At 43.2% G+C, this 13,643-nt stretch overlaps 1 protein-coding gene across 1 annotated transcript in view; it reads right to left on the bottom strand.

Annotated features, from left to right (window-relative positions):
* Nucleotides 1-13,643, bottom strand: part of ANKRD60 (ankyrin repeat domain 60) — a 53,544-nt gene that overhangs the window by 32,602 nt on the left and 7,299 nt on the right. Inside the window, exon 2 of the mRNA XM_078650472.1 lies at nucleotides 940-1,070. Within this exon, the coding sequence (XP_078506598.1) occupies nucleotides 940-1,070 (131 nt within the window). The remainder of the gene's footprint in view (nucleotides 1-939; nucleotides 1,071-13,643) is intronic.

The raw sequence follows: 13,643 nt of genomic DNA, 5'->3' as shown, positions 1-13,643 counted from the left end.
TGTGAGCATGGCACTGATTCAAAGAATTGCAGGATCCTAAACTGAAAGTACATCAGGGGGGTAACTAGGGATGGGCAGAAAACTGTTACCCATGGGAAAAAAGGAAGAAATTCACCATTTTTCTTAGCATGTCTGTGGACCCAAATTGTCCTGTACAAACTACCCAATTTTGCTACATAGGCTGACCAGAGAATGAGTGGATTCTGGCATTTTTTGCTGTTTCTATGGCTCTTCCTATGTAGTAAAACACGGTACAAGGTAACCACGTGTACAAGGAACAACTTGAACTGCTAACAACCTGGGCCGGTCATGATGCCATCTGTGGCAGGCAGAAGCGGATCGTCAAAATTCAATGGATTTTTGCACAGCAATCCACTCCGCTTACTGTGGGTGAAAACAAATGCCCAGACCTACAGGATAGACAATGGTGGTAATTGCTGTAAGAGGCTTAGAAAGTCAAAAACTATGTGACAAGCAAGAAAGGAAATATAAGCAGCTCATAGCCAAGTGCATATGAGGATTGTCAGAATGGGCAAAGTCAGGATGGAGCTTTGAATGTTATGACGTTAAACAATGGGGCGGAACATCAAATGAGAACAATATGTGATGGTCAACAATGATAGGATTGGTAGGACAAAGAGGTGTACGTTTGTCCAAACATGTAAAGACAAAGACTTTCTTGTGACGTGAGAGTAGGAGAGGAGGATGGAACAGCCATGAGGAATATACAAATACAGAAGCGTTGTTGCGTAGGCACGAGTATAGGATAAAGATGTGATGTAACACTTCACGGATTAGTGTCACGCACCCATCACAATCTGGCATCAAGAGACCTTTTCAAAGGTAGAGTGTGCCCTCCAAATATAGCCATTCAGCATTCATGCAACCTTCACCATAACTTCACTTTGTTAATGCCACATTTAAATGTGTAATAATCACCTTCATGATGTCCCCTTCTGCAGCAGCTTGGACCAGATCCTTCCATCCATCCTGAGACCAAAGACGCAGGGTGATAGTCCCACCAGGAACAATATCATTGAACTTAAACGTGGATTCATTTGGCATATCTCCTAGAGAAGAGAAGGCAAGCATGTTCAGACCTTACACAGAATACAGAGCAACATGTCAGAATTCCATTTACAGTTTCATTAAAAATTGTATTTTAGAGATGAGGCATTGATTAAAACAAAAATGTGAAGGGTGGATTATGTGAACTGATCTCGGTCGCTATTATTTACTCAGGATGCACTCCAGTCCATCATTTTTTCCCATCATTCAACCTCCTAGAGCAACCAGTCTTAAATAAATCAGCCTTCATCCTGGTCGAATAGAAGCAGTCCAACCCAAAGTGCCAGGTCAGGTCACCTCTGAGTGGGAACACAAGTTACCCCAGACTGGTCTCAGCCTAATTAGGCCTTGTCCATAAAATATAGTTTGGGTTCTATGGCACAGTGATTACATTTCTCATGTATGGGCACATTTAATGGAACTTAGGGGATATATGACGGTACCATGCGTACTTTTACAACGCGTACCGTTACAACGCTACTTTTACCACGCAAGTCGTTACAACGACTTGCGTGGAGGGGCGCTGGATAGTAAATTTTTTAATTTACTATTCCAACTCCAGTCCCCGTGGACTCTAGGGAAAGGAGTTGGATAGTAAATTAATATATTTACTATCCTGGAGCGCCCCCCAGCGCAAGTCGTTGTATCGACTTGCGTGGTAAAAGTAGCGTGGTAACGGTACCGCGTTGTAAAAAATGCGTGGTTACCGTTGTATACCGAACTTAGGACATTGCAGAAGAGGAAAACAAAAAAGTGATATGTGGAATGTTTTAATTAACCTCAGCCACTGATATTTAGTTCCACGTTTTTTGTCCACCATGTAATCTCAGACAGGATCCAACAATGTGCAAATCTGCCCTGGTCCTGCTCATATAGGAATAGTCTAGCTCATAATGCCGGGGCTGGTTTAATCTGGTTCAGCACTAATGTGCTATTAGAACCAGTATTAAACTTAAATAAGTATTTTTTTTTTCACCTTGGAGGACATCATACAGTCATTAGTCACATTTTGCTGTGTCCACCTTAAGTCTTGTAAAAATCCACCAGCACTTGCGACCGACCCTAGATTGTTTTTTCACTAGGATTAGGATCACAATACAGTAAAAGACGAAGACAGCCTGAAATTTCCATTAATATGATCGTTTACCACCCGTAAACACTGATTCGACAAAATGCAATCCGCAGTTGAAGTCAAGTTGCCCATCACACACAGCATCACACTGCCCTTCACCCTCAGTGATCTCACATTTGCCAGTAAAGGGCAAGAGTAGGGGGAAGGACTTAAAACTACAAAAAATTAACAGAACTTTTAGATCCTGTTTTCTTCTCCTGATACACACCCAGAAACAAGGAATATCAAGGTGCCTGCACAGGTACAGTATCTCCCCACCCGATCGATGTCTGCGCTGTGACCGTGTTAACTGAAGACACAGAGGCAGCCCGGTTGGTGTTGGGTTGATAGCAGTCCTATGCTTTCTATCAAGGATATAGAAAATGAAGGATATAGACCAATCTTCTTTAGATTTTGCTAACAGACCATCTGCTTTTAATCTGACATGCAAAACCTCAGCTGCTATGAAAGATGCCATGCCTCAAGGTCCAATGAATAAGATTTTGGAGAGAGATCATAAGAAAATCCCCCACATACAGGAATCTTGCCTATGGAGAGGGGTTTGCGTTTTCTACACTTCACAGTCCTTATTTGTGAACTTTCTGGTGGGAAGCTTATTCTGGCCTTCAGAGAAAAAACGAAGTGCAAGCCTCTGTCATGTCAGGTGGGTCCAGCCAGAAGTTGTGAAGCTGCAAGGAGACATCCATAGATGATAAATTGGAAGGCAGATTGAAATGGACTACCAAGAATTTGAAAAGGGCAGATCATGTTGTAGTTCCTGAGAGTTCTAAAACTACTTTTGCCTGGCAAACACAACCATTTTCTCATAACTGTGCTTACAAGGGCAGGTCCCCTGCTCTACAATGGTTTGGCCCACTGGAGGAATTTGCTAGCAAAGTCCAAGATAGTAAGACACACCTTTTCTTTCAGAAGAACTGCATCTGAAAGACTGAGTTCTGCTTGGCACCAGCAGGTGCCTCGAAATTCCCAAGAATAGAATGGGAGACTACTCCAAGGAAAGGTCTAAGCAAGAAGAACACCCTCCAATAATATCCTGCATTTCCAACATCATCCCAGTACCCAACTATACTAGGACAAGAGACGAGGCAGGCGTGCATTTTGTACCAGTGATGATGAAAAAAATGTTTTGAGGTTTCAAAGAGCTCAGGATCCAACTGTTCAGAGTTAGACACTGTGAAAAAGCATACATGATCGAAGTCTACATTCTCTTCTTCTACATGTTTGACTCTCCAACTTAGTGACAAGAAATCTATGAGAAGATTCCAGCACATTCCTATAAACTTTACCAGGAATGGGGATTCCAAATCTTCCTCTTCTCGTCAGTCTGGAAGTGAAAGGAATGTACCAGTTTCTTGGGAAATTGTATAACCTAGCAAATTTTTTATGCCATTGCTCAAATAAGGGGATTATAGTTCCAACCCTCATAATGTTATGTTATGTTATGTTAATCCAAGATTTATAGAGCGCACAGCTACTCAACAGAGTGTCCCGGCTCTATGACAGAAGAGACGTGAGAGCAAAAGCTACGGACACCGAAAGGGACCAATAATTTAAAGTGATTGCAGAAACATCCAGGTTTTTAACTGCTTTCTAAATTCCAGAAGGGTCGGGGTCTGTCTCAGCAACAGTGGCAGGCTATTCCAAACGCGTGCCACTTGAACATGGAAGGACCGACCTCCACACCGGGCTCAACATAAATTTGGTGCCATGATCAAATATTGGTGAGCTGATCTTAACGGTATACGGGGGGTGTAAGAGGAAATTATTTTCCTGATGTAATGTGCCCCCTGCCCATGGAGAGCTTTGAAGGCAAGCGTCAGGGCTTTGAAAAGAATTCTGGACCGAATCAGGAGCCAGTGTAATTTCTTCAAATAGGGAGACATCCGTTCCCTGACCCCTAGCTTCAGGACTGCTCTGGCTGCTGAATTTTGAAAAATCTGCAGCCTGTTCAATAAACACTCCGGTAGACCAAAATATAGGACATTAACATAGTCCAATCTGGAGATAATGAGAGCATGCACCACTAACTTTCTGTGCATCATTGGTAGCAGGTAGAGGAATTTCCTGATCATTTTCAAAAGTCCGAAGCATGTGCCGGTTACTGACTGAACTTGAATTTTCATGGATAGCCTGTCATCCATTCTTATTCCCAGATTTCTGACTGTGTTGACTGCCACCACTGTTTCCAAACATCCAGAGGAGGGGAGCCAAAACAAATAATTTCTGACTTCTCCAGATTGCATTTAAGTTGGTGAAGTTGAAACCAGGAGAACACTTGTCAGACAGCTTCTAATCCTCTGTCCGTTAAAGTCTTCCTCATTCCTACAAGGGCACAACAGCTGCGTGTCGTACGCATAGGATATAATCTTCTCCCCGCCTGCCTCTGCTAACTTAGCTAGGGGGGACATATAAAGATTGAATAATACCGGGCTCAAGATAGAGCCCTGTGGGACCCCCACATTCAAAGGAGGAATCCTGGCTGTGAAGGGGGAGACCAGACCTCTTGTGTTCTGTCCTTCAAGAAGGAATCAAACCATTTCAACACCGTGCCACCAAAACCACACTCCGGCAATCTCTGCAGTAGATGATCGTGGGGCACAGTGTCGAAAGCAGCTGAGAGGTCCAAAAGGATCAAGACCGTTTTTCCTCCCTTATCAAGGGTCTCTCTGATGGTCTCAGTGAACTCAAGAAAGGGCGTCTCCGTGCTAAAGTTGGAACAGAAGCCTGATTGACTGGGATGAAGAAGATTATTTGTTTCAACAAAGTTGGAGACAACTGAATGTACATATTTTTCCAATGTTTTAGCGAAAAATGGGAGGAGGGAGATAGGTCTGTTATTATTATTTATTGAATTTGTTCAGCGCAACAGCTACCCGTAGGTTTCCCGGCGCTTGGGATCGCTAAAAAACTGAGGGGCAAAAAGCAAAGAAAGAAGTGAAAAGTTATTGATTGAACAACCATGTTTTAACTTCCTTCCGGAATTTGAGAAAATATTGCTCAGTGCGCAGATGATATGGAAGCGAGTTCCAGATCGAAGGAGCAAGACAAGAAAAGAAATGTCCACCCATTCTCACTCGTCTAACCCTGGGAACTTCGAAAAGATGCTGATTGGATGACCGGAGCGTGCGAGATGGGCGGTATTGATGGACCAAAGCCTTTAGGTATTGAGGTGCATTGCCCGACTTAATCTTGTGCATATAGCACAAAGCTTTGAACTTCGCACGATTATCAATCCGAAGCCAGTGAAGATCACATAGCGAGGCTGAGATCGGGGTTCTCTATGGGAGTTTGCAAAGTAAACAGGCAGCAGAATTTTGTACAACCTGTAGCCTATGTAATACTTCCTTACTTGCCTCCAGAAATAATACATTACCATAGTCCAGTCTAGATGATATAAGGGCATGAACTACAGTTTTATGGGTAGGCAGAGGAAGCATCCATAGGATTTTTCGTAGCCACTTAAGAATCACAAAACAAGTGGAAGCTACTTTAACAGCTTGTTGCTTCATCGTCAGCTGATCGTCAACAATGACACCCAGATTACGGGCCGATTGCACGGGAATAGGAGGTGGTCCCATCTTAGTGGGCCAATGTTGAGTGCCCCAGAGGGATTTGTTATTGCCGAAAAGAAGTAATTCGGTTTTACCCCCGTTTAACTTAAGTTTGTTAGCATACATCCAATCGGCAATGCTAGTCAGTCCAACAAAGAGTCCCGAAATATCATGCTTGGTTTTGGCCGAAAGTGAAAAAATAATCTGGGTGTCATCGGCGTAAGAATACACCGTGAGCCCAGCTTGCTCCGCAATTCTAGCCAATGGACTTACATAAATATTAAAAAGTAAAGGGCTGAGTATGGAGCACTGAGGGACTACATACCGAGAGGCATGAATTTTGGAGCTAGAGTTGGCCGAGAAAACCTGAAAAGTTCTCTGCCGTAAAAAGCTAGCTAGCCACTCAAGTGCCAGTCCAGTAACGCCATAAGATAGGAGGGTGTCGAGAAGGATGGAGTGAGAAACAGTGTCAAATGCGGCACTTAAATCAAGAAGAATAAGTGCCACAGTTTCACCTCTATCTACTTGTAAGCGGATGTTTTCCGTAACACCCAGCAGAGTGGATTCCGTGGAGAAGCCTGCCCTGAAACCCGATTGTGAGGAGTGAAGGACATCATAAGACTCCACGAAACTAGTCAGCTGGGTGTTGATATGTTTCTCCAAAATTTTTGAAAATAAAGGGAGTAGAGAAATCGGACGGAAATTGGATGGCTCCTCAGGGTTCAGATTAGCTTTCTTTAATAAAGGCACAATCATGGCATGTTTCCATGCTCCCGTGGCTTCAGCTAAAGAAATGTTCAGTAACTCTCTAATGAGATTAAGTGAGGGCTGATTCAGAGCTTGAAAGACTGACGGAGGCAACGGATCCTTCGGAGATCCAGATTTAATGCCCATTAAGATGTCGCAGAAAGTGGTAGCATCAAGTGGAGCCCATTTATCTAAAACCATGGTATTAGTAGTTAATGTAGGAGCCTGCGAGGATGGGTCCTTACGAGAGCCGTTGGTAGAGGAGTTTGTAGAAGATATATCAATCTGTTTATCAAACTCGGCATAAATATTGGCAATTTTATTTTTGAAGAACTCAGCCAGCTCTTCACATTGTTTGGAGTCAAGATGGGGGGGCTTAGGCTGACAAGCAGCTCCAGAAAGTTCTTTAACCACCTTAAAGAGTGCCTTGGGGCAGTTTTGAGCTTCCAGGATAGTCGAATTTACGTGCCTTGTTCGCGCTTCACTACAATGTCTATGGTAATTACTAAGGGCGGATTTATAAAGCAATTTAATTTTGGGATCATAGTATTTGCACCATTGCCTTTCCAGATTTTTACATCTAGTTTTTTCCAACTTTAGAGTCTCAGAAAACCAAGGAGCCGGTGGGAGACAATGAGTGCGCTTTTTCTTAACCGAGGGGAGACAAGCATCTACAGAAGAGCTAAGCCAGTGGTGAATGGCCGCAGCTTCCTTTAGTGTGGTAATAGTAGATACTGGTCTCGTAATGTCAAGGCAGAGATTTAACTTCTTAGCGTCCAAATTTTTCCAATTTTTGCTATTTTTAGACACTGAAGTAACAGAAGAATTTGCTAAGGAATGCCCAGATTTGATTTGAAATTCAACCAAGTAGTGATCCGACCAGAGAATGGGACCGCAGGTTTACATGATATCATACTTAGATTAGAAAGAATTGGGTCTAGCAGATTGCCTGCTATGTGAGTAGAACCAGAGTTATGCAGGATGATGTTAAGTGCTGTTAAATCCGAGATGAAATTCCCTGTTGTAGCTAAGGAGGTGTCATTCAGATGAATATTAAGATCACCTACGATCAGGAAATTAGGAGCCTGAAGCAACAACTGGGCGAGATGGTCGGAAAAGGATGCAGCCCACAAACTTACTGGTCCTGGAGGGCGATAAATGAGAGTCCCTGAGAGAGTAAAATTAGGAGAGAGCAGTAATTTAAAGTGGCCCGCCTCACAATCAGGGAGAGCAAAATCATCCCATTTACAGGTATATCTGTTCTTAAAAATAATAGCTATCCCTGCTCCTTCTTTGCCAATACGGTTTCTACCCAGAAGCGAATAATTAAGGGGGAGAGCCGTAGCAATATCCGGACCGGAGCTATCACTTAGCCATGTCTCCATAAGAAAGATGGCATCTGGTTGTGATCCTTCCAGTAGGTCAAAAATTTCTCTTTTATGTTTTTGGAGCGACCTACAGTTAAGACTAAAAAATTTGAAGACAGGATCATTAAGGCGAGATTGTACAGACCGTCCTGTGCTAATTTTAACTTTCCGTCTAGGGATAGGGATGGAAAGCCACAGTCACGGGCGCGGACGGGCGCAGGCGGGTGCAGATGGGCTTGCCTCTGGCGCGCAATCGGCGCGCCCGCTGCGCGCGTCTGCTGCGCTTCCGCGTTAGGAAAGTCATAAGTACTCTATGGACTGTATGGCCTGGAGCACTAGCCCGCCGACCTGCCCTCACTCAAAATGGCGCCCGCCCAAACTGTGATCCAGACGAGGCAGTAGCCTTGTCCCCAGTCAGCCCTAGATTGACCAACACGAGACCAGCAGGGTGAGTAAGTGTAAAAATAAAATAGAACACACAGCAATTTTAAAAATCAAATGCAGAATAATTATGCCAAATTTAAAAGCGTCCCTAAAGATTCTCGGCTTTCCGCCTCAAGAATCAAACTAGTGGAACTAGCATTGAGCGCGGCGATCTGGGCTCCTTAAGTACTCGATGGCCTGTATGGCCCGGAGCACTAGTCCACCGACCTGCCCTCACTCAAAATGGCACCCGCCCAAACTGCGATCCATACGAGGCAGTAGCCTTGTCCCCAGTCAGCCCTAGATCGACCAACACGAGACCAGCAGGGTGAGTAAGTGTAAAAATAAAATAGAACACACAGCAATTTTAAAAATCAAATGCAGAACAATTATGCCAAATTTAAAAGCGTCCCTAAAGATTCTCGGCTTTCCCCCTCAAGAATCAAACTAGCGGAACTAGCATTGAGCGGGGCGATCTGGGCTCCTTAAGTACTCGATGGCCTGTATGGCCCGGACCACTAGCCCGCCGACCTGCTCTCACTCAAAATGGCACCTGCCCAAACTGCGATCCATACGAGGCAGTAGCCTTGTCCCCAGTCAGCCCTAGATCGACCAACAAGAGACCAGCAGGGTGAGTAAGTGTAAGAATAAAATAGAACACACAGCAATTTTAAAAATCAAAGGCAGAACAATTATGCCAAATTTAAAAGCGTCCCTAAAGATTCTCGGCTTTCCGCCTCAAGAATCAAACCTGCGGAACTAGCATTGAGCGCCGCGATCTGGCCTCCTTAAGTACTCGATGGTCTGTATGGCCCGGAGCACTAGCCCACCGACCTGCCCTCACTCAAAATGGCACCCGCCCAAACTGCGATCCATACGAGGCAGTAGCCTTGTCCCCAGTCAGCCCTAGATCGACCAACACGAGACCAGCAGGGTGAGTAAGTGTAAAAATAAAATAGAACACACAGCAATTTTAAAAATCAAATGCAAAACAATTATGCCAAATTTAAAAGCGTCCCTAAAGATTCTCGGCTTTCCCCCTCAAGAATCAAACTAGCGGAACTAGCATTGAGCGGGGCGATCTTGGCTCCTTAAGTACTCAATGGCCTGTATGGCCCGGACCACTAGCCCGCCAACCTGCTCTCACTCAAAATGGCACCTGCCCAAACTGCGATCCATACGAGGCAGTAGCCTTGTCCCCAGTCAGCCCTAGATCGACCAACAAGAGACCAGCAGGGTGAGTAAGTGTAAGAATAAAATAGAACACACAGCAATTTTAAAAATCAAAGGCAGAACAATTATGCCAAATTTAAAAGCGTCCCTAAAGATTCTCGGCTTTCCGCCTAAAGAATCAAACCTGCGGAACTAGCATTGAGCGCCGCGATCTGGGCTCCTTAAGTACTCGATGGCCTGTATGGCCCGGAGCACTAGCCCACCGACCTGCCCTCATTCAAAATGGCACCCACCCAAACTGCGATCCATACGAGGCAGTAGCCTTGTCCCCAGTCAGCCCTAGATCGACCAACACGAGACCAGCAGGGTGAGTAAGTGTAAAAATAAAATAGAATACACAGCAATTTTAATTATAATCTGTAGTTGGAAAGTATTGTTTGGTCTGCTGAGGGTTTCTTCAGCAGTGGAATTACTTTTGCACTATCCGACTTCTCCGGGACTTGACCAGTACACAAGGACAGATTCAGGATACTATTGACTGTAGGATTCAGTATCTCTGCCATCGCAGCCAGAAATTTACCAGGGCAAGGATCAATTCAATTCAATTCAATTCAAATGATCTTTATTCGGAGTTTTGATACATCCATAAAAGTACATACAGAATGAAACATATTAAAAACGCATAAAAACCTGTAAAATTAAAAACAGAATTCCAATTGGGTATTAGAGCAGCATAGATATCATAAAGTGCGCAGTACATGTAAGGAGTGACAAAGTTCCATTAATATGATTTTTACCATGAATTTCAATAGATGTAGCCCAGAAATAATCAAAAATGGTAAAGTGCCAAGTGCGTTCACCTGAGAATAATCGTAAGATCCAAAATACACAGGTAAGTGTTTCTAAGTGCAAATTATATCAAGAAGATAAAGTGCGATGTGCATTCAAGTGCACTACCATTATTCAATCAAGCTTATTCCATACTTGCCCTTGATCTTACACAGACTTTTATAAAACAACTTACAGAGTAGATGGTCTCGTCTGTTGACAACATTTGTAGGAACCTCAATGCCAGATTAAAGTCCCTTAAGTTACGTTTGCGGAGAATCGGCATTAAGTAGTGACGGGTATATAATTTGAAATGGCCACAGAAAAAGAAATAATGCAACAGACTTTGCTTCCCACCTACGGCGCAGGGACAATCCAGCTCTTCTAAGCTTTTGTTATAGCCAAGGGGGAAGCTTAGCAAGTTAACGATGCTTCCATCTCGGAACCTAAACAAAAGGCTCCGGTTCCATCTTCCTTTTGGGATTGTCAGATACCTGCAAGGCCTATTTAAATTCTCATAGCCTGGTTCTGTGAGTGGCAAGTATTTAATGACAGCGGGTTTTACAAATTCCGTTCTCATTCGTTCCTCCTGATATAAATCATATAATGCCCGTTTTACACTGTTCTTATGGGTGGGGACCATGGTATTAGGGGAACAAAACAGGGAGCCATAACTCACACTTAAGAGGCTGTTCTTAATGGCATTTAGCCATGGTATTTGGTGGGATCTCTCATGTAATAAACAGTCAGATATTATGCTGCGTGTTAAAGATGCTGCAGGGTTTGACCATATTTTAATCCAAAAAAGGGCAGGCCTTGATCTGATGAAATCAACTATGTATGGAAGCCTCAATTCGCTATGACAGATGAATGTGGGGGCACAGGGAGCTCCCCCCAGCACTTTTCTACAGAATCTATTTTCTGCCGATTGGAGGGACGTGATATTACAATATCCCCATACTTCTGCTCCATATGTCCCAGTAGGTAGACATTGGGTACGATAAATATTGAGCAGGGGGGTGATAACGTCAGCCAATTTGGGTTGTCGGAGGGATAAAATTGAATTTATTGATTTATCAATCTTATTCCTCGCATAGGCAGCATGCGGCTGCCATGAACCTGTGTTAGAAAATAGTAACCCTAAATAAGGGAAAGTGCTAGTGCATTGTAATGTATTGTCGCCTGACTTAATTGAAGTAATGTTATATTTTTTTGGACCACAATTCATAATAAAAGATTTTTTTAAATTGGTATTTAACCCCAAATCAGACATAAAATCAACAAACCCGGTGATTAAAATGCGTAAAGCATTTGGGGTGCGCCCCATTAGTACCGCGTCGTCCGCATACAGTAAGGTAGTAATGGGGGAACCATTTATAATTGGTACATCCTTAGTAATCTTGCTTAAGGTGCTCCTCAACCCGTTAATATATAAAATAAAAAGCAGTGGGGCGAGTACGCAGCCCTGTCTAACTCCTCTGCTGATTAAAATGTCATCAGATAATTCGCCATCGTTATTAATACGTACTCTGGCCTTTAAGTCTCTGTGTAAATACGAAAGAAAATATACCAAAGATTCATCCAAACCATAATCAAGCAAAAGTGACCACAACCTAGAACGATTAACAAAATCAAAAGCGGAACTCAAATCCATGAAACCTAAGTAAAGCGGGGACTTTTTAACAATTACATATTTGGCCATGATCAAATTCAAATTAAGACATTGTTCTACAGTGCCCACATGGCTTCTAAATCCCAATTGACTATCATGTAAAACATTATTATCTTCAGTCCAGTCCCTTATCCTTTTAAAAATTACTCTTCCAAGGACCTTTAGTGTGTTATCGATCAGTGAGATCGGGCGGTAACAGGCAGGATCCGCCCTGTCACCTTTTTTAAAAATCGGTACGATGACACTGTTCGACCAAGTTTCGGGAATGGAGCTGTCAGTCAAATTATTAAATAGGTTACATAATAAAGGGGCCCAGAAGTTGATTTCAGATTTAATCTGATCAATAGAGAGGCCATCCGGGCCGGGGGCTTTATTACTAGCGCTCTCGAATATGGCATCCTCGACCTCAGGTAATAGAAAGCTCAGACGTTCAACTGAACTAGGTAGGGAGACAATATCTATAGAAGTGGCTGATATAGCATAGATTTTAGAAAAATGCTATACCCACATCTCGCCAGTTATGTTGCAATTAATTGGTTGGATGTTAGAGCCAAAAGATCTGAGGGACTTGACTTCTCTCCAGAAACCTGTCATGTCTTTTAATGAGGCAGTACGTGTGAGGGTTTCCCAATGGTTAATCACTAGGGCCTCAGATCTAGTGCGTAGCACGGATTTATATTTTGATCTTAACTCTTTCACAAGTTGGGCGTCCCTGGGATGAGTTTTTAAGGCTACCCTCAGGTCCCTATTAGCCTTGGAGCAAGAGGAGTCAAACCAGCGTGGGCCACGGTCTATATTAGGCCTAGCTGGTTTAGATGACTCTCTTTTGATGGCCCCGCAAAGATTACCAAAGGAAACAACCACATCGTCGCCTGAACTGGTGTACGACAGACAGGTCTCTACTGTTTTAGGGTGGTTTTTTTGTTGACTCTAGCTAGAATATCTTTATTATCCACCCCTTTCCATATTAGTCTTAGTCTGTCGGTGGATAATGACAGATTTTGTACCCCAGTCTCTACTCTCCCTACAGCCTTCAGGTTCTGTGGATTGTCAATGTATATTCTAAGCGGATAGTGGTCGCTATATGCGGAACAAATAACTTCTGCTTTAGAAATTATGTCGCTCAATGTTGGACAAATAAAGATATAATCTATCGTGGAGGAGCACCCCTGGCCTATATAGGTAGGTGTTAGTATGTTATTTAGGCTGGAACCAGCAATTTCCATTGCATTTACTAGGTCACGGGAGGCTAGATGGTTTTTCAACTCTTCACCGTTTCTACATGCGGGGCTATCACGATACATGTGAGCATTAAAATCCCCTCCAATGCAAATGCCATCAAAGGGTCCATACTTCCGCCCCTCCAAAATTTCATCAATAAAATTAAACAATAGAATAAAATTATCGTTGGGACGAGAAACAAAATCATTATTATAAAAATTGATTATACATAGTTTCATCCTCTTAGTGTACTTCATAGCCATAAAACATTTACCCGGTGTAGGGATCAGTTTTGTTTGTACCCCGGATTGTATTTTGGTCCAAATAGATAAGCCCCCACTTGGACGACCCATAGGTGAGGGGGAAGCCTGTAGATTATAGCAACAGAAACCCTCCATTATGGGTGTAGTGGTGCACCAAGTCTCTTGTAACATCAAAATGTCGCAGTTGTTACTAACCCA

The sequence above is a fragment of the Lissotriton helveticus genome, chromosome 7, assembly GCF_964261635.1.
Source record: "Lissotriton helveticus chromosome 7, aLisHel1.1, whole genome shotgun sequence".
Lineage (NCBI taxonomy): Eukaryota > Metazoa > Chordata > Amphibia > Caudata > Salamandridae > Lissotriton > Lissotriton helveticus.
This window is presented reverse-complemented; position numbering and strand designations above follow the sequence as displayed.